This window comes from Kwoniella shivajii, chromosome 1, assembly GCF_035658355.1.
Source record: "Kwoniella shivajii chromosome 1, complete sequence".
NCBI classification, from domain to species: Eukaryota; Fungi; Basidiomycota; class Tremellomycetes; order Tremellales; family Cryptococcaceae; genus Kwoniella; species Kwoniella shivajii.
Genome location: NC_085908.1, coordinates 1639120 through 1663618, shown reverse-complemented (window position 1 = coordinate 1663618; position 24499 = coordinate 1639120). Strand labels below are relative to the sequence as shown.

Sequence of the window (24499 nt, the reverse complement as noted above, 5' to 3'; positions counted from 1 at the left end):
GGCCTTCTGTAACCTGTCAAAGGTCCTCTTACCAGTACAAAGATATGTCATGACCTATCAAAGGAGAAGGGGAAGATGGATGACCAAGTTGAGGCGGGGCAATTTGAGAGCAAGCATGACGTGTAACGGGGTATCCATTCCTTTGTTCATCCTGCATAGTATTCAAAATGATTCTTAGACCATGAAGCCCTGTGAGAGAAGCGGCAAAAGAAGATGAAGAACTATTATATGTATATATATATATATCATATGTTCATGAGATTACTGGTAAGGGAAAAGGGTTCTTTATCAGTCTCATCACACACAATCAACTTCATCGAACACACACATCAACAATCAAGAATTCATAAGTTTCCCCGTAATTACTGTCAAAACACAGATCGCCTCGTCTTGACCTCATTCTACACCATTGTCTCGAAATCTTTTCCACCTCAAACATTTGAATACTATATATCGCTTTGATTCACCTCTCATAAAACACCACATAGTTTCTTTCTTAACTTAAGCAATAGCTGCAACGACAACTGCGGCAAGCTATCTATATTTGCCGCTTAGAGACCGACACAGAAGCTTGGACGTTCCCGCTTGATTCACATTCGGATACAGTGACCACTTGGGGTCGCTGATAATGGACCCAATGAGTATGATGATGATGGTACGTGCTCTTTTGACAATTGATGATTCATTTTCGTCTCGTTTTTCGTGTTTCTAGGTTTCATGGTATTTCGAAATCCCCAATTCCATATGACTCCATCATTTGACATACTTTGTACTTCGCTCCTATGATGGAGTATGTCACTTGATTGCGTACCATCTTTATGAATTCCAACCTTCTTATGAACATCCGCAATTCTCATATTTTTTCCTCCCCAGGCTTCAACGTATATATAGTCGTCTTCCCCTTCCATCTACCATTCGTCTTCTGTGTTGTTTTTAATTATACTCTACGACCTTCGCTTGTTTCCAATACCAATATTCGCAATGACTCGATATCCCAAAAACAGAACTAAAGCTGATATAATGAAATCATCCATTGAACGCTCCTTTTACGATTGTCCTTATTACCACTTGGGCTATTACCCTGTTTATGCGTATCAGGGTGGAGGAGGTATGGGCATGGGTGGTATGGGTATGGGTGGTATGGGAATGAATCCAATGATGGTAAGTTTGACCACGAATCATAAGCAAAGACAGTATAAGAGCTCATTTTCTCTGCCGAAAGGGTGGAATGGGCATGAATCCTATGATGATGGTAAGTCCCTTTCCAAGCTAAACGAACCGTTATGTGTTGATGGATATCACAAAAGGGTGGTGGTGGAATGGGCATGATGGATCCTATGATGGTGAGTACCGATAATAACAATGATGATATGTAAAGATTGACGCTGACATTTGTACAACTTCGCAGAGCGGCATGGGGATGGGAGGCATGGGAGGCATGGGAATGGGTGGTATGGGGATGGGCGGTATGGGGATGGGTGGTATGGGAATGGGAGGCATGGGGATGGGTGGTATGGGAATGGGAGGCATGGGAATGAACCCAATGATGGTTCGCTTATCTTGCTGACATCATCCTCTCATCTTTACGGGATTTTCACTGAGTCGTATCAGGATGATCCGTAAGTTTCCATCAGCTGATACACTGGTCTTTTCCACAGGGCATGGGTGGTATGGGCATGGGCATGAACCCTATGATGATGGGAGGAATGGGTATGGGTGGTATGGGTAGTTATGTGAGTATTCTTTGATATTATCAACGAGAAGATACTTATTGCAAGCTGGTCGTTCATACTTGGAACGATATCAGGGAATGTTGGGTGGTGGACTTGGATCAGGAGCATACGGAGTTGGTATCCCTTCCCCTTACACCTCTACTTGGTATGCTCCATGGATTCAACAGCTGATGTATCGTACACCTTGGTACACTTAGATGCCAAGGTATCCTCCAGGCGGGTGAGCGACGTTACTTTCAATCTCAGCCTTGTCCTCACCATGCTTCCTTGGAACGATTTTGACCTGACGCGCAATGGATAGTCTCTTTGGCGACTACGGGATGGGAATGGGAGCTATGCCAGGCGGTATGATGGGCGGTATGGGAGCTGGAATGGGTGGATATGGTATGGGCATGGGAGCGCCGATGGGTTATTAAGATTGAACATGTGCATGATGAAGATTTGTATGACGTCGAGAAGAGGAAAGCAGGGGGGGCCCTTGACTTTGAACTTTGTATTGCAGAAAAATTAACAGAGAATTCCAAGAATCATGTACCTTTCTGCCCAGCTACCCAGAACATCTACGTTATCTTATCTCTCTTGATATCAGATGCACTGAAACCAGCGAAAAGAATAACACGTCATACAGCAAATATTACGTAACTCCCCAAACATCATAGCTTTTTACCAAGCGGCAATGATATCCGAACCCACCTTCTACCTTCTGGGATGGTTTACAATTGTTGACCTCCATCTTTGCAAGCTTCCTCCTGCTCCATATCATTAGGGTCAGGAAAAACCAGTGACCGTCCGCTGCTTGCATCTTGACGTCCTATTGTCAAGACAAATTCTTTTCCCAGCCGCACATATACGTTCTCAGTAACGTCAAAATGCCGCCAAAATTATCAGTCATCGCGCCTCCATCTCCTTCACCTCCTCCACCTACAGCTAATGACGCTCAGGATCTACTTGTCATCCAAGATATCATGGATACGCTCGATCAAATTCCTCCTGAGTTAACGAGAGTATATAGTGATCTCAATGAGCTTGGCGCTGTATTATATTGTGAGTCCAGGGGATATCTCGCTGTATATCGTATCGTCACAAACATCATACTCCTCCCACCCTTACCCACTTCTTTCGTTACAGTGAAGATCAAATCAAATTGACGCATCCATTTCTTCTGCGATAGCTACGCTTATGAGCTTGGAAAAGAAACTATATAAGTTGATCAACTGGATCCAAGATCCCGAGATTGATCCCGAAGACAGGTTCGAACTGCTTCAAGAGATAGCAGAAGAAGCTGCCAGGTATAAATTAGGTGGAGACGATAAAATCAGAGTTGCCGGTGGTGCTTGTGATGGTGTGAGTCGAGTCTCCGATTTTCAGCCGAACAGACTATGTTTGGAGATATACAAAGGCTAACGGTTGACATCATGTTCGCGTGGAAATGATAGATAATGTCACATCAGAAACATATATCAAACCTACTCGCCGCTTCGACCTTGCTTAATCCATCACCACCATCACCCTATACTCAGACTCTTACTTTACCATTCCATCAACCAGTTGTGAACTCTCGTCGACTCCAAAGAGCTGCTAATTCACCTTTCAGAAATGCAGGAAAGGATGCTGGACCCTCAAACGAAGGAAGAATAGGAGATACTCCTACCAAAAAGAAGAAGAGCAGAGTACAACAATTGGTCACTAGAGATGATGATGAGGTTTCAAGTGTTGGAGGAGGTGAAAAAGAAAAGAAGAAAGTTGCAAAGAGAAGGAAAGCGTATGTCTTTCTATCCTCTTCCTAACTCAATCGCAAAGTTCTGCCTGAAGTGACAGTAAAAGACGTGCTGATAAGAATTCCGTTTGCGTAGTGTTGCTCGAGCCCAGTCACCCACTGAATCAATTGCATCTACGTCCGCATTCACCAACAAACCCGCTGAGCCTCGTACTGCTCGACAACTCGCCGCCGCTGCTAGCAGGGCACGTAAAGCAGAACAAGATGATGGATCAGATGATGAATCGCGAGATGAAAATCCTAATCCCAAAAAAAGTGGGATCGGAATGCAACCTACACCATCTACTGATTCTTTGGTAGAAAGAAAAGATAGTGGATTGGGATTGGAAATGGGAAGTAGAGAAGGAAACAATGGTGTTTCTGGTGCAAGTAGTCACCAAGCTCAAACTCAAACGCATACACCTGCAAGTGTTAATGTTAAACATAAAGGAAGAATAACCAAACGAGCACGTAACGACGAAGATGAAGAAGATGATAGTGATTTAGATCAAGAAGAGAAACCTGCACCGAAGAGAACAACAAGTTCGACGACCAAGAAAACTAATCAAACTACTGTGGTCGATACGGCAGAACATGAAAATGTAGTCTTTGGCGAAGAATTAGATTCACAAGTATACTGTACTTGTAGACAAGTCAGTTATGGTGAAATGATAGGCTGTGATGATGACGACTGTGAAATTGAATGGGTGAGTTTATCGCCACCCGCCTTGGAATTCCACATCAGATGCTTTGTTAAATAACATTCTTGTTCACATTTCGACTTCATGCTGATACTCATTATCTATAGTATCACCTTGCATGTCTAAACCTCGACAAGACGCCTGAAGGAAATTGGATCTGTCCTAAATGTGTTGAAAGAAGGAAGAAACAGCCAAAAGCGAAGAAATCAAAGGTGAAAAAGCTCAAAGCATAATAATTCCTCATACCCATAGACTTCCTTGGTTTCTACCCGACCATCGTTACAACCCTATCTTTACTTTGACCTTTTTTTTTGTAGCCAGATCTCAAACATGATCAACTTTAATCTTGTATGTATAACTTCACGTGTTCATGTACAGCTTTTGATGTCACATTCCATTGCTAACCGGTTATGCGTGCTCCTCCTCCAAGACATTGATGAAGCGTAAAATTTACCTCATGAGCAAATCACGAGTCATGAAGCGGAAATGATTAATGTACATGACAGTTACATTCTTTCAATTCTCCCATACCTTTTACTGATTCCTTCAATCTTGACATCATGTCAGGCGACAATTTTGATCACACAACAGTCAAATCGAACGTTTTTTCGGACAACCCCCCCTGTGCAGGTGCAGGTTTCCACCCCCAATACAAGACAGGAAACTTGCATATTATGTCTTGCGATAAAGTGGATTTTACAGTCTTTCGAGAATTGCTCGCTGATAAATCGTGAGTAATAGACATATCAAGCTATACTGTATTCCAGTGGTGATAATTGTCGTTCTGCAGCGGCCTCTTCAAGGACATGGAAGATCTCCCCGAACGAAAACCAGACATTTGCACCACTTTACAAGATGAGAACATCTCAGAAAAGGTGAACGGTATCGTCAACACGATGTCAAAAATTGATGTGGACGCAAACGCAAAGGTAGTCGAAACTTTTCTCGCTCTAATTTACGGTCCGAAGTATGTTCAAATTGATACTTCTTGGGAAGATACCAAGACCCTTTATGACATTTGTGAATTGTACGATTGTAACGAGAAGATCATGGAGGTGGTCAAGGATAGGTTGTACTTATTAGCGAATGAAAGACCTTGGGATCTGTTGATTTGGGCTTCACACAAAGATGATAGATCAATGGGAGCTGATGCTCTGAGGAAGATGAACGCAGATAGTTTCAGTATGGCTAAAACAGCTTATCATGTCGAAGAATTTCAAGGCAAAATGGAACAGTTGAAACGGGCTTGGAAATTGAGGATTTTAGAAACCTGCTTTGATCAGCCTGCATATGGAACGATCACCCGACGTGAAAGATACGATTGGCGATCAAGGAGTAAAATGTATAGTGCTCCGAGAGAAGTGCAATCAGAGGAAACCCTTTTACCGTTCAAGAAAAGGTGGGGGGAAGTCGCAGTTGCATTCGCCTCAGACGATTGGTTTGAGGGGTCCTAGTCAATCCTGCCGTACTTTTGCGTAGTGCCGTATACAACATGAAGCAGAAATGGTATGTATCTGTACATCGTACCATGCCAGCATGAAAGCCTCTCGCGAGCGAGAAATCTCCGTTTAATGATGCTACATCTTCAGTAGGAAGAAAGAGCCTGTTAAGTTACCTCTATTATACATGTCGCTGAGACAATCATCAGTTCCACCGTACATCCTGTCACACCTTATAGTCCTTCGTCATTCACTATCGTGTTTTTCCATAGATTCGATACCTCCTTATATACTAGATTTGGCATTGGTCTTCTCATTCGGGCATGCCATGTGTACTGAGACGGCAAATTAGACAAATCAGTACATGACATTTCTTCCAACTTTACGTCACATATTTATGGGTTCAAGCTGTCTATCACATGATTCCAGCTTTTCTTTACGTAGAAGATGGAGCTAAGCTCCTCATCCCCGGCCTTATCTGCTTCTTCGGGGCGAATGTCGCGATCAGCAAAAGTTGCAATGTAAGATTTGGAAAGGATCAATCGAAAGATTTCAGCTTGCCATGCAGGCTTGAGTCCTCTCATTCTCGTCCAAAAGGCCTTAACGGTCGCTGGGGAATCATCAAAATATGTGCCTAATAGAATAGACGTTTGCTCGAAGAAAATCGTATGATTCTATGTGACTAAGGGCTTTTCTGCCTCCTTCAATGATTCCACGATATGAAGAAGAAATGAGATAGTCCCAAGGATTTGATATAGCTACCATTTACAGATGGTCATGGACCGTGTGAAGGGCGTCTTCGCATCGCTTTCCCCTTTCACAAATTTCGAGAGTCCTTCGAATCTAGTGAAAAGACATTGATGGATATTTGATTATTTCACTTTCTATCTCCTTACGTCTGATCCGTACTCCAACAAATCTTCGCAAACTTCGACTTTGGTTTGTTTTACAGGATTATAGAGATACTTCCACGGTTGTCGAAAGCCCCAGACGATCTGAGAAGGGTGTGATAGGATGCTTGGGCTTTTTATGTCTCATTGGTAGACGCTGCTAGATAATTAGATTGAGATGGAAAGAAAGGAAGATGAAAGAAGAGATACTCAGAATACCCCCACTTTGAGAGGTTATGAGGGCCGTGGCAAAAAGAAGACACATGAAGGAAAAATCCGTGCGATACTTCGTAAAAAGCAGGGAAGATTCGTGCTCAATAGGTTGTTATTTAGCATGATCAATGAGAATGATCAAATACTAGCACCACTGTAAACTACATTCATAATCATATTTCATAACACATTAGCAAGACAAGGAGTAAATGGCATTCTTACATTCTACATGCACGTTTGTTTGCGTATAAGTTTCAGATTTTATGGTTTTGTTACAACATTGAATCACCATTTGGAGCTTCACCATTTACAGGAGATGGATCTATCCAGCTTTCCGTTCTATATCTTTGATCTTCTAATAAAGGTCGTTTCGTCATGTCTTTCGGATTTCCCTTGTTTGGCGGCGATGCAGGGAAAGACTTTCCTTCATTCGATGAGGATAAATCTACCTTCTCCATTTGTGGTAAAGGCTTGGCAGCTGTACTGCTGGAATTAGAGCTGGAATTGGGTTTGGGCCAACTTGCTTGTCTCGAAGTCGTAGAGGTCGGGGTCGGTGTAGGTCTTTCAACTAAAACTGGTCTTTGACTTTGAGGCGTACCACCTTCAGTCCATTCTTCTTCATCTCCCTCGTCGTCTCCTAAACCCATCTTACGAGTTTTACGTACTATATCAACTGCTCCTACCGTTGTATTTGCAGAAATCAAATCGACATCCTCATCCTCAATATCGTCGCTATCTTTGCTAAATGCCGTGGTCGGTGAGTGATCCTGTCGATTGGAAGTTATGGGTACATTCTCAATCTCCTCATCGTCCAAACTAGGTTCACCAGGTTCAGAGACTGATTCTAGTCCTGCATCTGAATCAGCATCCCACGATGGAGGTTCGTCCTGTACAGAGAAAATCTTGTGCGGTAGCTGAAATTGTAATATGATTATAAGCTAGGATCATTTCACGAGGCCATTGATCATGGAAAGCAAGAGAAAAAGGGGAGACATAGGTACTCACTTTACCAGCTCGCTCCACGAAATCCTCCCAGTCTTCCTCATTTCTGACCAAGAACCCAAGTAACATCGACGGATCTAGACCTGACAAAGGCATCTTCTTAACTTTCTCACAGTGGAACGTCTTCAATGCTTGATCTGGATACGCATTGGCCCACCATGACATCTCAGCAGACACAGGGAGAGGGTCGAGTGGATGTTGTAATGTTGAATGCGGGGTGGATGGTCCTGCTTCGTTTGGAGCAGTAGCAGCACGGGGTGTCTCCTCGCTCTCAGCGATTTTGGATGTAGGTCGAGTCGGAGTAATTCCTTTAGCAGATAATCTTTTTGCCTGTTTTGATGTTTTGTACCTCCGATTGACCCCCGTTGAAGGTGATGAAGAGACGTCGCCGTCACTTGACTCTTCACTTGAAATATCGTCCACATCCACTACATCAAGTTTATATTTGATTGCTTTGGGTTGTATACCAGCTTCCAAGGCGTCAACGACGACAGGCTCCTCTTCTATTGCTTTTTCGTTACTATCAGCGTTGGAAGGCGAAGAAGCAGGAGCTGGCGGAATTTCGAGTGGAACGGCTGGACGGGTGAGATGGGGATCAAGGTAAAATAGAGAGTTTGCTTGAGAACCGACAAAGTAGTATGAAGATGACGGTCGGCCTCCTGCGATGCCTACTGATTGAGGGAATGTGAACAGAGCCTAGAGATCAAATATGATCAGCACATCAAACGACGAAAAAAAATGACCACGTTGGACTTCTGCTACTTGAGGTACGAGATACGATGGGGAAAGAGATACACACTTTGATACTCTCGTAATAAATAGGATTTACTCCATCCAGCCCCAATCTGATACCCACGAGCACCAACACAGCTTTATCACCCCACACATTTCCACTTTTCCCTGTTGAAGCGGACGACCTCCGTGGCGTTGATACACGGCCGCCTCTACGTTCTGTGTCCGTGGGAGGTGGTAATGGTGATTCCCAGCCTCTTGACGGTAAATTTGAAGCTTGATAGACCTCGCTCTTATATACTATACTATCTGTTGCAGTTGATACGGCCAAACCACATGCCCCAAATGAGTTTGTCAAGGTTCTGTGAATGATCATTGTCAGTTCGTCGATCAATCCATATTAGATAAATGAGAGTATTCACTTTAGCGCTCCAGCCGCCGTACTGGGACCGAACCACTCTCCTACCTCTTTACCAAGCTCTTTCCCAATCAAAGCCATTCGATGAACGCTGAAGGGGCATAGAGGCGAGGGATCGTCCATGAACCATGAGACTATCTTGGCGTACTCCGTGTACCTTTGAAGATTGCCCAGGTCTGACGGCGTCGTTGGATGGGAAGACGGTTTGGGAGGAACTCTCCAGTCTGTACCATCAAGAGATAAGCCTTTGGGTGCGAGATCACTGACATCTCCTATGGTAACTCACCTCGGCCTAGATGAAGATGTACCAACGCATTCGCTAGCATGCTTTGACCGGTTCTCAGCATACATCCCCATCCTGCATCGCTAGTCAGACCTCCTTCCGATCGAGCCCAGCTCCATCCGGTTCCAGACGGTCTCGTTGAAAGACCTGCTGCCGTGGCTGCAGATGATAAGGCTATCGGCTCAGACGGTGTCGATGATGAGTCTGCTGGAGGACCAAATGCTGAATAATAAGCTTCAGGCGATGGTATAAGGAGGTTATTTGGTAATGATAGAATTGGAGCATATTGTGAGCGGTATGTACACCATACCACTGATCGGAAATCATCATAAACTATCATCACACATGTCAGCCATGCATACTTGCAGAAACATGGCATAAGCGAAACTCACATTGGTCAGGCCATTTGAGTGTCTCTTTATCCTTTTTGTTATTTCTGACCTTGCCAGGACTATCGGCCACACTGGTACCTCCTTCTTTGCTCGGTGATCCACTTGTCATAGATGCCGGTAAGGACAATGACAGTGTCGAAGCGGTGAAAAGATTGGAAAACCCTTTTGTCGGCGGTGATGTTGTCACTGACGGATTTGTTGAGGACGGTTGATCTTTCTGCTTCTTCGACCATGCCGAAGGTCTTAATGCCCCCAATTCAGTTTGGGATGAAGGAGAAGTAATACCTGATTCCGCTGAACCACGTCTTTCCTCGAAAGCTCGATCAGAGGTGTTATCTGATATTTCAGGTAGGTTCACGGTATTTGGTGATCGACTGGGCGTACTCGGTCTCCAACCCGGATGACCAACACCCATTACCCAGATAGTATCTTGACACTTGTCAGGTTGAGCTTCTGTATCCAACAAATGCCTTACTCCATCAACAGCTCTTTGTCTGGCTGCATTCAGGAAGCTAGCGGCTGCCGAAGGTGGTTTCCTGAGAGGAGAAGGAGGAAGCTGTGGGGGAGATTCGGATGAGGATGTAGGAGAAGAGATGGAGGAACCTTCCTGGATAGTTGTCGAAGATGTTGACGGTAGCAGGTGTGAGAACCAAGTTGACATTCTTGAAGGGAAAGTGGTTTCCGGACTTCTCGAAGTTTGTTGTTGATTTGATGATGATGATGATGATGAACCTCCTGCTGGTTGTGGCAGAGAGTTTCTAGATAAGCCAGGAACTGAAGCACTCATGTTGGAACCTTGTCTAGAAGGTATAGGTACACCTATCTCGTTTGAAGATGAGTCTTGAGGTGATGAACCTGATCTGAAAGATTTACTTCTCCAGGAGATATTCGAATCTTGTGATGCTCTACGTCCATGGGTCTGATAATCTTTCGGTGATCTAGCTCTTGATTGATTTGAGATTGGTCGGTTCAGTGTTGGGAAATGATTATTGCTTCGAATTGAAGTTGCGGTTGTGGTTTGTGAATCACTTGAATAGGTAGAGGAATAAGATGGTTGTCTACTTCCAGGAATAGGGTTCAACGAGTTCCCACCATTTGACACTAAATTATTACCATTGGAAGTATCATATTCTGATGCCTTATCTTTGTCTTTATCACGAGCGAATAAACGAGATGTCTTTTTCACTATGCCTCGTCCTTTCGATTTCTTCTCCTTCTTCTCCATATCTTCTTTAGGGGATATATCTATAGGCTGACGCTCATGATTCAGATTGACATCATTTTCTAAGCTCCTGGCAGTGTCTGCAGTGTCTGCACTAGTTCTCCTTGGTCCCAAAGTAGATCCGTTTCCCGATGCATTGTGTGATGAAGGTGGAGTTATACCTTCCAAGGTCCAATCTTCCTCTATGTCACCAGTACTATGGGTACTCTTATCCCTCTCTTTGCCCTTGCGAAGTATCTTGTTCAATCTCTGACCGCCGTTGATATGATGAGGGTTCCGATTTTTGGCAGGTGGTTGACGGTCCGCTGGAGGCGGTACGGGTAAATTACTGTTTTGCTGTTGCTGTTGTTGATGTGGATAGCTGGATTTGATGGGATGTGACGATGACGAAGCTTGAGATTGAAAGGAAGGTGCGGGTGGTGATGTGAGAGGTGGAGATGTTTCATATGTTGGAGAAGGTGATACCATCTCGGTGAGATCTACAAGTCCCAGTCATACAATTAGCTCTTACGGTCAAAGGGATTTAAGTCAGTCGTGTTGGTGATGCCGGGGTAATTTGAGGTCATCCTCGCCACCGCTCTCTTGCACAGCAACAACAAGTGAACTTACTTAGAGCATTCAGGCCATATATGCCTGTGACAATATCCCTTGCGCGAGTCTTCGTATGCAAGTATAGTGTGAGCGATATTTCAACTCCTTGTTATTGTAAGGCTAGATAGGGGCTTTATAAAGGGTAAGAAGGTACGCGTTTTTGGGAATGAGGGTGTGTGGTGCGATATAGCGCTCGGACTGCCGAGATGCCGTGAGAAGTCAATATGCTTGTATCGTGTGCTCCTGCTTTCGTGCGGTAGGTATGAGTTCGTTCTGTCGTTGATCAGATTGTGTACTTGATATATATGTATATACGTCAATCTTCAAACTGGAATGATTCTGCTCGTTGTCGCGGTGGCTGCTGCTGCTGTTGCTCATTCCGCTCAAGGACGTCACATAAGTTTAAATACACCGACATAAACAGCGAAGTAACCGGCGGCGATGACCACCAGCCAGTTGATAACGATCAAACTACTCGTAGTGACAAAAGTTACTACACGTCATTCCACACGAGCGGAGTCTCCGAATCTTACATGTGCTTGCAGCTTCGTGTACGGGAGGATGGACAAACCATCGCCTTACATGCACGGCGAACAAGGTTTTATACCCAATGATATGTTCAGTGATGACCAAATAAGATAGGAGAAAACACAACAAAATGAGCTTCGGAACCGGGACACATAAAACCCGTCATTATGTCTAACGAATATAGTCAGAATCCAGGCAAGGTAAGCAAAACTCGAAACTCGAAAGCAAACTCGACTGATCAGTCATACTAACGCCTCATAGGCGGGTATTAGCTGGCCAACCCAAGAGAAAACATCAGACCCGGTCGCAAAGTTCTTCCAACCAAGCTCGGTGAGCTCCAGTATATTGCCCATTGACGATCTATGTTGTACGGGGTGATTGATGTTGCTATATGTAGAAACTGACTTGGCATTGGAACTGGAGCAAACACTGGACAAGTCCAATTGTACCTGAAACTTCGAATGACTTGCAAATCAATGCAGAGTTTCTACCTATGGTGTGAGTGGTGGTATATCTCTTCTTTGAACGAGAACGATTATTGATCCCGTGAATGCGCTGTAGCTGGTCGCCTGATTTGATTAATGACGGTTATCGCCTTCAACCAGGATGGAAGCTCCTCATGGGATTCAACGAGCCTGGTAAGATGATCACCTTCGAATGCCCTCATATCTTAGGTCACATACTGATTTTGAGGGATGTAGATCACCAAGATGAAAACGTAGGAAGTAACAGATCACCACAACAAGCTGTTCAAGCGTAAATGATCGTCGCATTCGAGTCCAATGTCAGACACTGATCCATTCAATAACAGATGGATTCAAATGTCAAGATGGCGCACTGAGCCTGACCAAAAGCTCGTTTCTCCTGGAGTAGCAGGGAACGTTAATTGGTTGAAGGTGAGTTTGAGTAAATTCCAATCTGCTCAACTACCATTCCAATTTTGTAGTAAAAGTAGTGATTGTATTGATTTATTTTGATGGCTGTTTAGGAGTTCTTTTCACTCATCCCACCGGAAACGAAACCATCTTATATCAATGTACATGTCTATACAACGACTTTCGAATCTTTCGTCTCGATCATCGATAGTTACTGGAAAGAATTTGGACTGCCTATCATAGTTACTGAATTTGCAATGCATGTGCGTCAAACGCTCCTTTCATGATTACCCATGGATCACTAGTGAGTTACTGATGATATATGCTCAATACACATAGAGTTTCGAGACAGGTGTTCTTGGGCCGCAGAATCAACAGCAAGTTCATGATTTCATGGGTAAATCGTTGATCTCATTTGCAGGAAATACAGTGAAACTGTGACTTAGTGAAATGATCTATTGACCTCTGTTTTGATTAGGTCAAACGACTAAATGGTTGGACGAAACTCCTTACATCCAGTAAGGTATCTATACTATGTGATGAAGATGGAATTGCGTTAACCCCTCTGTCGATATTTAGTAAATATTCATGGTTTGGTTCGTGTAGAGATTCGTATCATTTACATGGAGTAAATGAATTGAATAGACTCATGGATTCCAAGGGAGATATCACACCTTTGTTAGTGACCTACATCCTTTTGGGGAGGAGAAAGAAAGATGACTGATGAAACGTAAAGGGGTTGGCAGTACATCAACGGCGGGCATGATTGATTCAAGTTGATGAACCCAGCATTGTACAGTATGCACAGGGCAACGGACCATTCCTCTACAAGGTTCTATGAATATGCTTCTTCCATTGTCTGGTCAGCCTCTTCGCACGAATGATAAGAATTCTGAGACTCTCATCGCCACTTTCAAATCACTGAATGTCAACTTTGCTCAGCCAATCTCAAGAGGCGTGACACAGCTTGATCCAATGGCAAGATAAAAGGTTGACATCACTTCCTTTGGTGGATTTCCAGCATTCTTATCATTTCCAAAGGAGAAGGGAAGGAGCATTGCTTTCCCTAGCTCGCTGTGCTATAAAGGAACCTGATGAATTCCTTTATATTACGATTCGGCTCTGACATCATTTCGCTTTATCTCCTTTGATTTCATTTCCCTGTTTTGGATTCAAGTCACAAAAATGACCGTTTTGCCTACAGCATTTTCTTCATATACATGCTGTTAAATACACGTTGTTTATCCGTTAAAGTCAGCCAATCACCTTACCGAATTTTGAATTCCAATCATTATGTTTCTGGCCCAGCAAATCGTCCTTGCGTTCTCGCTACTAAGTTCAATCAATGCCGCTCGACACAAGAGAAGCTGCAAGGTCAGCTCGAGTATCGAACCTTCAAGTACCATTGACCCGAATGGCTTGTTCGCCTCTTCGCTCGATGATGCTACGAGCTTGAACAGACTAGCGGCGGTACAGAGTATTGCCGTAACATCGGCCATGAGTGGGTCATCAACTACGATCGCCACCTCAACGACTACCACTGCTTCATCAAGTAACACTGCATCCAACGAAGCAAGAGCAGCTGGAAAGGTACGGCACATTCCGAAGTATCATCGCTGGTCGCTCATGCTGACTGGATCATTGTATATCGTACAGGCAGGTATAGGATGGCCAGCTCAAGAGAAAGATGCTGCTCCTGTATCTCAATTCTTCAGTCCAAATTCTGTGAGTTACACTTGAGAAATACCATGTTGTCACTGACTGCAGAGGTCCATGTTGACCTTAACTTCTCAGACGGTCTCTTGGTGGTTTGATTGGAACAAGAACTGGAATCAAGGTGTTTTGACTTCTGATGGAGTGCAGGTAGAAGGAGAATTTATCCCTATGATGTAAGTTGTAACTTCATATTGAAGGACACGTTTTAGTGCTAAGATGCGAAAACGAACGAAGATTCGGTGCGAATTATTTGAACAATTCCGATACTTTTCAAGAGGGATTTACGGAGGTAATGGGCTACAATGAGCCCGGTAAGTTGAATTTCAAGCACATCGTCATCAACATCAAATCAAAGTTGTATGACGCTGATGGACCCTTTTCGGTGATTATAGACCATAAGTCTGATACTGTTTCCCAGTATATGGAGCCAAGTGAAGCTGCTGAAGTGTGAGCGCTTTGTCGTCCATGCTCCCTTCAAGAATAAATCATGAATTTCTTTGCCTGGTGTAGTTGGAAGACCCAAATCGTTCAAATCCACCAACAATATCCCAACGTAAAAATTCATTCTCCCGTTATGGCTTCTAATAGACAATGGCTCATAGTAAGTTCCTCTTCCTCCTCCGAAAGGCATTTTACCTCTACGCGACATCTGACCGTATGTGTTATTCTGGGATTTAGGATTGGTTCGACGCTATCTGTCCTGATAATTCAGCTTCAGATGGATGGGGTGATTGCGAGTATAAACCAGATTACGTATCTGCTCATATGTACAATACGAATGTGGAATACTTTAAAAATACCCTTACTAGTTTTCAGAAAGATTTCGGATTACCTTTGATCCTCTCTGAATTCGCATGTCATGTACGTTACAATGTCTCTAATCATCGACTCAAGGAAAAAGCAGGATAAGACTAATGATTACAAACTGATAATATATCGTTCTTGGGTTATAGGAGTTCTCGGATAACCCACCTCAACCTTCCACGAATCAAGTTAGCGCATTCATGCAAGAGACGATGGAATGGCTAGATCAACAAGAATGGGTTGTGTGAGTAAAACATACCGGTATTCGGAGTGATAGCTGACCATATCATGTGATATTGGAATTCAGCAAATATGCTTGGTTCGGAGTTGCTAGAGATCTTCAATGGTTGTTTGGAGTTTACGAAACGAATAGATTGATGGATACAGCAGGGACTTTGACTTCTTTGTGAGTACCATTGGTAGAGGATGACATTTTGATGAAGGTGATTAATCGTGAGATAGAGGCAGACAATATATGAATGGTGGAAAGAAGGCTTGATTGCAACTACAATGAAGTTCAAATTCAAGTTCGTATGCATGATATTGGTGTATTCTCCATAAATTATATACACCGTCTCACTTTCCATTCCCGATTCTCGATCATCGCCTGTTCTTGAATTATCGTTCTTGGGGTGGGACAGACATATCACTGGACACGTATACTCATCATCACAAACTAGTACAGATCCATAGCCAGCGGGTTTGTCGTCTGATTTCGACCTTTCTAAAGATCGATTATTCGGTTCGGCCAAAAGTTTGAATTCCGAAGGAGATAACACGGACATTTATCGGACCGAAAGTGGAGGATGTCCACTTGTGACACTTTATATACCCCAGTCCAAATTGAGCGAAAAGGTAAAGACGGTGGGGGGTGGGGAAAGTTCTCTTACTTTTACACATCTTGTGATATTGAGATATAAGAGCCCCCCTGCTGACTTGATAAAGAGTCCTTTTCTACATCTTCGTTGTTATTCACATTCACATTTACAATCGTGTTATCTCATATTCGCTCGTCATGTCCACTTCGAAAATACTTAATGTAGCCGTTATAGGTTGTGGAGAGGTCGCACAGATAGCTCATGTAAGTGATCCCATAACTCCATGTATACTGAAATGTTTCCTTGGAAAGCTGATCGAATAATGATGGATTGACAGATTCCAAACCTGATTGTGGCTTCTGATATGTTCAAGATCACAGCGCTATGTGATATATCCGTTCAATCATTAGAATTATGCAGTAACAGATTTGGGATATCTAATACATTCACTTCTGTGTGAGTGTGCTTATAAGCCAAGCCAAAGAGAGGAGAGGAAAAGCTGATTCTACTGATCGAATGAATCCGAATCTCAATTTGAATTTGGAATGGAATGGAATGCAATGCAGATCTGAATTATTATCATCTGAAATCCCAATCGACCTAGTATTCATACTTACCGCAGATCAATTTCACGCAGAACACATAATCCAATGTGCAGACGCAGGTAAACATATAATGATCGAGAAACCGATGGCTCAAACTTTAGCAGAGTATGATGCAGTTGAAGAAGCTAGAGTGAGGAATAAAGTTGTGATATTCGTGGGATATATGAGAAGATACGCTACTGCTTTACAAAGATTAAAAGAGGAAATCAGAGGGAAACAGATCAAATATGTTAGGGTAAGAGATATAATTGGCAATGTGAGTTTTGATCTTTTTATCCCTTTCCTTATTCATAAGATTCGTGAGATGGAAGGTGCATCATGCTTTCGTTTGTTGTTGTTCATTCACACTTTATCCTCCTGGAATGAGGCAAACCCATAAAGGGATATAGCTGATTGTATCATATCACTTATGACGTAGAACAACTACTTCACTTCTCAATCAGGTCAATATCAGAAATACTTCAAAGATCATCCCCCTTCATCAACTAAAGAATTACTGGGTAGAATCCAATCTAATCTGAAAGAAAACTTGGGTTCCGATGATAATAACATTGGAAAAAAACTCGATTCTCGGGATTCACATTCATGGAGTTTATTACATAGTTTAGCAAGTCATGATTTATCTGCAATGAGAGATATCATTGGAATGCCTGAAAAATGTTTATTCGCTTCGAGAAGTAATGATGATGATTCAAGTAAAAGTTGGTGGTGGAATGTCATCTTTAAATATGATGGATTCAAAGCTTATTATGAGGTAGGTTTTTATGGACTTTACCATTTTTTTCTCCCTTATTCAATTGTGTCGATCTTGCGATTCCTCAATGATGAGCCGTATCAGGCGATTTCAATATCTAGATAAGAGACAAGCTGACGAAATCCATTCTACATCATATGGTTAGATGGGAATCGACGAAGTAGCAGTATTCGATGCTTCCATAGAAGTGTACACGAACGATAGTCGGGTCAAGATCCAATATGACACGTAAGTATCTAGTTCTTGGCTTATCTCCTTTTGGGAATTGAATGATCTATTGATTTCCGTTGATGGTTGAATCTAGACCATACGTAAAAGGACTTCCGATCAAACTGATCATTCAAAAACAACTTCCGAATGGTGATTTCTCCGAACAAGTCGTTAGACCAACTTACGTAGATCCATATACATTGGAATTGCCTTTGATATATGATGCTATAATTAACGGTAAAGATTACAAGACAAAACCGCTGGATGCGAAGAATGATACTATTTTAGCTAAGATGATCATGGATGCTTTGGTTGATTAGTTTTCAGAGACTCAAAACATCGTAGTATATCTCATGCATCCAAGGAACCTAATGAGCCTAATGAAATGAAAATTGTCTATATTGTTTAAAGCCATTCAACACTATTGACACGTCCATATAGTCAATTAAAACATCAGATCATGTAAAGCTGAGACGAACACTTACGTTCCTGGAGGTTTAGATGTGATATCGTAAACGACTCTGTTAACTCCTTTTACCTATTTTCAAGCCATTGGGTATCAGTATATTTGATCTGGCTCTATTGAAAGCAGGGGACAACACTCACCTCATTGGTGATTCTGGAAGAAATCTTCTTTAATACTTGAGGAGGGAAAACGAACCAATCAGCCGTCATGAAATCTTCAGTTGAGACAGCTCTTAAAGCTACTACTTGATCATAAGTTCTTGCGTCACCAGCTACACCAACAGCTTTTACTGGCAATAACGCAACGAAAGCTTGTGAGATTTGATCGTATAATCCTGCTGCTCTTACTTCTTCAATGTAGATATCATCTGCGTGTTGAAGAATCTTGATTTGATCTCTTGTTACTTCACCTAAGATTCGAATGGCAAGACCTGGTCCAGGGAAAGGATGTCTTCCAACAAGATGAGCAGGGATATCAAGAAGTCTTCCAAGAGCTCTTACTTCATCTGAATAATGTTCAAAGATGGTAATATCAGCTTACGTCCAACCACATTTTCGAAGACTCATTTGCTCACCCTTGAATAACTCTCTGAGAGGTTCAATCAATTTCAACTTCATATCTTCTAATAGACCACCAACGTTGTGATGAGTTTTGATGGTTGCACTAGGACCTTTGAAAGAGATACTTTCGATAACATCTGGATAGAGGGTACCCTGAAGTAACCATTCAATCTTTCCCTTTGCATCACCACCTTTCTCGGCTAATTCTTTCTCTGCTGCAGCTTCGAGTTTAGCAGCTTCATCTTCGAATACTTCAATGAAAGTGTTTCCAATGATTTTCCTCTTCTTCTCTGGATCTTCTACTCCCGCTAGTCGCGATAAGAATAATTCAGATGCGTCTACTACGGTAAGGTTTACACCTAAATCGACCGTCAACATTTGGTGAACTTTGGCAGCTTCGTCCTTTCGGAGTACACCATTGTCGACCATGATAGCGTGGAATCTGGGGCGATCAGACATGTCAGCTTGATGTTGTGCTTGAGAACAACGCATGTAACACAAGGGCGGGGAAAGATGATATGGCACGTAGGAAAGTGAGTATTGAGGAAGACAATGGTCACTTTCACAAGAAATGTCACCTGAAGACCTTGGAACGCAAACTCACCGATCACCAATAGCTTCATGCATTAATTTAGCAGCAACTGTGCTATCCACACCACCTGAGACAGCACCTATGACTTGACCTTTTTCACCACAGATCTTTCTAATTCTAGCGATTTCTTTAGGGATGAAGCTATCCATTGACCAACCACCTTTGATTTCACATACGTTTTTGACGAAAGCAGCTATGACTTCTTTTCCTTTTGGTGAATGAGAAACTTCCGGGTGAAATTGGACGCCGAAAAAGGGTTTGGATTGATGAGCGATAGCGGTCCATGGTGAAGTGGGTGTAGATGCTACTACAGAGAAATTAGGTGGTAGGGATGTAAGTTGATCTCCGTGAGACATCCATACCTGAAAATGGACTTTATCAGCCTCTATAGTATAGATTGAAAATTGAATCGAGTTTGCTCACCTGCAATCCACCATCTTCTTCCATCTCAATACCTTCAAACAAAGCATCTTGTAATTTATTACCAGTTTTCTCTACTTTTATCTTGGCATAACCATATTCTCTATGAGAATGAGCATCGACATTACCACCGTGAGTTCTAGCGATTTCTTGTAATCCATAACAGATACCCAAGATGGGTACACCCAATTCGAATACTGCTGGATCCACATGAGGTGCGTCGTCGGCGTAAACTGAGTAAGGTGATCCAGAGAGAATGACACCTGGGTATGAATTGCATTAGCACGAGATATCTCTCGAATCTCAGTGTGATGATATCTTGGAGCAAGGTGTCGAAGGTCCAACTCACCTTTGGGTTTCCACTTTAAATCTGAAATCTTTTGCGTACAAGGTAACATTTCGCAGTAAACCTGATCGATCCATCATAAGAAGTCAGCTGGTATATTCACATTCCGAATAGAAGAGTCAGCTCACGTTGATCTCACGACATCTTCTAGTGATCAAATGGGAGTACTAATGAGGTCAAGTAAATCAGCATACATCCTTTCTTCCTGGCAATTCGTACAAAAACGGTTGAACAACGAGAAGCAGGACAGTCTCTACTCACCTGAGATCCGAAATCAAGGATCAAAATGGTATCGTACAAACTATGAATTTCCTCTGTAGCAGCTGACATCTTGTATTACTTCTCTCTCTGCTTTGTTATTGGGTTAAGAAAGAGTAGCGTATGTTTTTTAAATTGATCAAGTTGAAGAACAGATACAATATTGTGATATTAATTTTTCGGTAGATCCGCGTTTCAAAACTTATCTCTCTGTACGTTTGAAATTTTGTTTTCACTCTTTTGACTCTTTTACTAATAAAAGTCGACTTTTACCCTGAAAAACACCGAGTCAATCTATCTATAATGCAGATGTTCAGTTACCTTCAATCTACTTTGATTGTCAACACGTCCAGCTGTCCGAGATCGAATAATGCAATGCGCATCTATGCATGGGATAAATAATGCCTACATGGTCAATAGTGGCTAGCGTTCCTCGAATGAGCTCACGACCTGCGTTTCCACTTCAGACCTGTGAGTCCTGTGATGCGAAGGACCTTTTGTATCAGGTATAATTAATCGGAAGAATCAGAAAAGAGGCATGAAATGCAATGAAATTCACAAGGCCACAGTTCATCGATTTACAATGCTGTACTGGCTGCTATATAGATCTTGAACCGTTTCATTTAGAGATATCTTATACTTTCTCCATCAAACCATTTTCCATATGATCTACGACTACATCCAACTCGACTCTTCCGACCCACCAACCAGTTTTCCCAGACCAGAATTCCCCGTTGAGGCTCTTGGGACCATTGCGAGCCGTGTAGAGGCAGATGGAAATCAAAAGATGGAAATTGAGCATGATGAGTGAGATTATAGCGGAGAAATATGTCAGAGGGATGAGGACTGTGGGATTCGAACGAGTGTGACGAGTCTGGTCAGCAATTTTCTCATCAATTAAGACCCGATTTTCCCCATCGATTTTCCCATTCAGATATAGGATGTGAAATATGAGAGAAAAGGAAACTCACCAAACTCCCCAGCTAGATGTTGTGAGAAAGCTTCAAATACGACTTCCGCATCTTTCCAATAACCTATATATCCGTTTAATGAGCTTATACACTTCACTTCGATGACGAAGAGGGGGAAAGAAAAGCTCACCCATCCAAAATGACAATACAGCAATGCCACTCAATCCCTCAATCCAAGTTCGACTAAATACCATACCTTTCTCAGCTTCTTTGGGATCTTTCAGTGATAAATCACAACATTCAATCAAAGTGAATGTTATCCATAATAAAGTTAAGAATATCAATGCTGATATCGTTGAAAGTGAATTTGGTAATTGGGGAATCAAGTGAATCGGTGCCGCTGATCATCATCCAGATTAGCTCCAATTTGAGTTCAACACTTCAGAGGTAATGGTTAAAAGTGATAATAAGAAAGTACTACACTCACATGCATGACCTGAAGTGGTCAATAATACATGGCCCAAGACCAATAGATTGGCTACTAGAGTAGCTTTCAATCCTAATCTCACAGGATGGAAATAGCTCGTTCGAGTATGATAGATCGTTCGTGCACAAGGCATGACGGTAGTAAATTGTTTTTGATTCGCAGAAGATATAGGAAGGAACGATCTGGTTGTTCGTTAGAACTATAAAGAAAAGTTATATCGATAAGTATATAGATAATGGTATGATGGAAGAAAATAGTAGCTCACCTTTGTGTTTTTCGGTGTGATATATATAAGTATAAGTGAGAAGAATCAAATCGATTAGTTAGTTGATGTCAATATCGTTGTGGGAACCAGCAGGAAGAAAGGAGTGTGAAATATTGTCACTACTATCATGCGTGCGTATCATTACAATGTATTTTATTGTGTGTTTCATGTTGAGGATTGTTGATCCTCTTGAAGGTGATCCTTGCGCTCAAATACCACAAAATTGAATGATGACCCCCTTTTTTCCCACTCAATGTCAGATGATGATCTTTATTGTTTGTCCTGCGCTTCCTCAAGCCAAAGAATGAGACAACAATGGAGATTCTCATGCATCGCGCTCCTCTCAAATACTTTGGATTATGCACACTGTTACAGCTTGACTGCAGGAAAAGGGAAGAAGACGATATGCCAAAGATACAAAAGGACAACAAAAAAACGCATTGACCCCATTCCTATTATTTCTGTGTTTCATATACACACACACACACACGGGGGATATTTTAAATTATTCCGAGACATCGATTTGTTGGTTACTTTTTATTGTTGTTATGCCACACCCCCTGGAGAAATTACGTTTCATGTTCACTCTTGCTTTCTGTGCTCATTCCGAAGACAAAGACAAGCGTGCGGGACAGCGACAAACTGATCGAGAAGAATCACCTGTATAATATGAGCTGCAAAGAGCAATCGACAAAATGGAATGTACCAACTATCAATGGCTGTTTTGCAGGTGATTTATTGTTTTACTATCCGCTACATAATATACTGTACTATATACTGCCTTTTGATTTGGTTTGACTTCTTTCACTTCCATCTCTCATATCCCATCTCCTACTACTGTCGTCTCACTTAATAAGACGAAGTGAACTTTTTCATTTTGTACTCCTTTCCAAACTCCTTTTCGACTCTAACAGTTTCTTCATCGATATGAGCGTATAAATCACCTTGTGTTGAATATTTAGGTTTCCATCCAATTGATTTTGATCTGTCTGCTACACCTCTTGAGTTAGTTCCCATATAGGTTGAGCCATTATAGTATTTTTTCAAGTCTTCCTCTGTGAAAGTTGATGGTGTAGTTTCTTTTGATTCGACCAAATTGTTCTTCACTAAAGCTTGACCTATTCTTGAGGTAGCACCGAATAATGTATATTCACCTGAGATACCAAAGTAGTATCCAGATAAACCATGTCCGATTGTTGGTTTGGTTTCGGTAGCCTTGGTATATAGTAATTGATACAATTGGCCAAGATCTGTTATTTTTACATGAGGCCAGATATTTTTACCTAAACAATCCGGTTATCCGTAAATCAGCCATGGAACATATCTCAGAAGCTTGAAAGAGAAGACGATTGACTCACCTTCACCAATTACACCTGCTCTACCTCGATCCAATCCAGCTTTGATTAAAGTAGGAATTTGATCGGAGAAAGAGTTGCTCAAACCTTTATCATATACTTCACCTTCACCTTTACCCCAAATGGTTGAAGGTAAGACAATGTATGATTTGATTGTACCGGCTTTATCAGCTTCAACAATTTCGAGATCTACGTCTCGATGAGGAGCAGAAGGTGGTAATTCTGTCATTGATCGTAACGCTGGTGAATCTCGAGTGGCGGGTGTTGGGTTGAGGTCGGTGTAGATCTAAAGGTAGAGCAGATGTATATGAATCAGCTTATGAGCTACTTGATATGTTAACGGTTCAGAAAGAATGATCAACTCACAATATCATTTGGATAAGCTCCCTTCGCATCATCAACCAGGACACCTGTACCAGAAGTTTCAATCAATAACGGTCTGTGACCGGTCTTATCTTTTCTTTGCTTTTGTCCTTTCAAGATAGCTTTGACACCGTCTAAATTATCCGCATCTGCGGTGTGGATAGTGATGTCATGTTCAGAAGCGGCTTTGGTCAATTTATCAGAATCTTCCAATGATCCTACGAGAGTTTTGATCTCAACTCCCTTCTCTTTGGCTAGATCGAGTGATTCAAACTTGGATGATTTGGATTCGTCTCGAATCAATAATGTGATGAGTGAAGGTGGTTGAGGAGCTCTGATGATGTATTCCAAGACTGTTCCTCCGATGTATCCGGTTGCACCGGTGAAGAAGACTGATTTACCTTGAGTGGTCATTGTGTTTCGGTTATGTGTTGTTTTTCGTTTTGCTGAAATGAGACTGACAAAGAATGAAAAGAAATGTCAAGAGAATGAATTTAATTTGAATGATATGAGGTGATGTATGCTAAGAATGTTCGCTTGAAATCTTTTTGGTTTTAGTGCTGCTCTATGGTTGGTTTGACGTCATGGCGTGGTGAAAAGAGGTCCTTTCCGTTCACCCGCCGGCATCCAGAACCCCCCCCTAAAAAGTGGAATGAGGCATTAGGAATCATTACGAAATGGTTTGTAATAACCCTTATGTGGGGAGATTACAAGTGATTTCTAATCAACCTCTTACCTTCTCAGCGTTTCTAGAAGATATCTGCACCCGTGACACGTGGACTGTCTTTTGCCAC

General features: G+C 42.2%; 10 protein-coding genes across 10 annotated transcripts; 6 read left to right on the top strand and 4 right to left on the bottom strand.

The window, feature by feature from the left end:
- Window positions 1-981: 981 nt before the first annotated feature.
- On the top strand, window positions 982-2149 carry IL334_000636 (uncharacterized protein; the record flags this gene model as incomplete). The annotated part of the gene is made up of 7 exons (XM_062932402.1): window positions 982-1161; window positions 1223-1252; window positions 1308-1343; window positions 1409-1549; window positions 1659-1733; window positions 1808-1878; window positions 2035-2149. The coding sequence occupies 7 exons, from the start codon at window positions 982-984 to the stop codon at window positions 2147-2149; spliced, it is 648 nt and encodes a 215-aa protein (XP_062788453.1).
- A 453-nt stretch (window positions 2150-2602) lies between these two features.
- IL334_000635 (uncharacterized protein) lies at window positions 2603-4423 on the top strand (the record flags this gene model as incomplete). Its single annotated transcript, XM_062932401.1, has 5 exons — window positions 2603-2777; window positions 2905-3077; window positions 3170-3495; window positions 3587-4196; window positions 4298-4423. The coding sequence occupies 5 exons, from the start codon at window positions 2603-2605 to the stop codon at window positions 4421-4423; spliced, it is 1410 nt and encodes a 469-aa protein (XP_062788452.1).
- Window positions 4424-4750: 327 nt separating this feature from the next.
- On the top strand, window positions 4751-5644 carry IL334_000634 (uncharacterized protein; the record flags this gene model as incomplete). Its single annotated transcript, XM_062932400.1, has 2 exons — window positions 4751-4920; window positions 4981-5644. 2 exons carry the CDS (start codon window positions 4751-4753, stop codon window positions 5642-5644), a joined length of 834 nt encoding a protein of 277 aa, XP_062788451.1.
- A 1360-nt stretch (window positions 5645-7004) lies between these two features.
- IL334_000633 (uncharacterized protein) lies at window positions 7005-11249 on the bottom strand (the record flags this gene model as incomplete). The annotated part of the gene is made up of 6 exons (XM_062932399.1): window positions 7005-7646; window positions 7738-8430; window positions 8534-8828; window positions 8889-9108; window positions 9171-9500; window positions 9560-11249. The coding sequence occupies 6 exons, from the start codon at window positions 11247-11249 to the stop codon at window positions 7005-7007; spliced, it is 3870 nt and encodes a 1289-aa protein (XP_062788450.1).
- Window positions 11250-12067: 818 nt separating this feature from the next.
- On the top strand, window positions 12068-13545 carry IL334_000632 (uncharacterized protein; the record flags this gene model as incomplete). Its single annotated transcript, XM_062932398.1, has 11 exons — window positions 12068-12100; window positions 12162-12230; window positions 12298-12398; window positions 12462-12538; window positions 12602-12656; window positions 12712-12796; window positions 12889-13038; window positions 13115-13172; window positions 13254-13293; window positions 13355-13453; window positions 13512-13545. The coding sequence occupies 11 exons, from the start codon at window positions 12068-12070 to the stop codon at window positions 13543-13545; spliced, it is 801 nt and encodes a 266-aa protein (XP_062788449.1).
- Window positions 13546-14068: 523 nt separating this feature from the next.
- Window positions 14069-15794, top strand: IL334_000631 (uncharacterized protein; the record flags this gene model as incomplete). The annotated part of the gene is made up of 10 exons (XM_062932397.1): window positions 14069-14365; window positions 14432-14500; window positions 14570-14664; window positions 14726-14802; window positions 14884-14938; window positions 15002-15092; window positions 15170-15352; window positions 15445-15539; window positions 15603-15701; window positions 15758-15794. The coding sequence occupies 10 exons, from the start codon at window positions 14069-14071 to the stop codon at window positions 15792-15794; spliced, it is 1098 nt and encodes a 365-aa protein (XP_062788448.1).
- A 516-nt stretch (window positions 15795-16310) lies between these two features.
- IL334_000630 (uncharacterized protein) lies at window positions 16311-18002 on the top strand (the record flags this gene model as incomplete). Its single annotated transcript, XM_062932396.1, has 6 exons — window positions 16311-16376; window positions 16451-16569; window positions 16680-16974; window positions 17137-17472; window positions 17618-17700; window positions 17777-18002. The coding sequence occupies 6 exons, from the start codon at window positions 16311-16313 to the stop codon at window positions 18000-18002; spliced, it is 1125 nt and encodes a 374-aa protein (XP_062788447.1).
- A 161-nt stretch (window positions 18003-18163) lies between these two features.
- Window positions 18164-20396, bottom strand: IL334_000629 (GMP synthase [glutamine-hydrolyzing]; the record flags this gene model as incomplete). Its single annotated transcript, XM_062932395.1, has 8 exons — window positions 18164-18220; window positions 18289-18653; window positions 18723-19150; window positions 19313-19662; window positions 19724-19983; window positions 20070-20130; window positions 20195-20233; window positions 20328-20396. 8 exons carry the CDS (start codon window positions 20394-20396, stop codon window positions 18164-18166), a joined length of 1629 nt encoding a protein of 542 aa, XP_062788446.1.
- A 562-nt stretch (window positions 20397-20958) lies between these two features.
- IL334_000628 (uncharacterized protein) lies at window positions 20959-21855 on the bottom strand (the record flags this gene model as incomplete). The annotated part of the gene is made up of 4 exons (XM_062932394.1): window positions 20959-21170; window positions 21296-21358; window positions 21426-21635; window positions 21723-21855. The coding sequence occupies 4 exons, from the start codon at window positions 21853-21855 to the stop codon at window positions 20959-20961; spliced, it is 618 nt and encodes a 205-aa protein (XP_062788445.1).
- A 981-nt stretch (window positions 21856-22836) lies between these two features.
- Window positions 22837-24119, bottom strand: IL334_000627 (uncharacterized protein; the record flags this gene model as incomplete). The annotated part of the gene is made up of 3 exons (XM_062932393.1): window positions 22837-23270; window positions 23346-23628; window positions 23709-24119. 3 exons carry the CDS (start codon window positions 24117-24119, stop codon window positions 22837-22839), a joined length of 1128 nt encoding a protein of 375 aa, XP_062788444.1.
- Window positions 24120-24499: the final 380 nt, after the last annotated feature.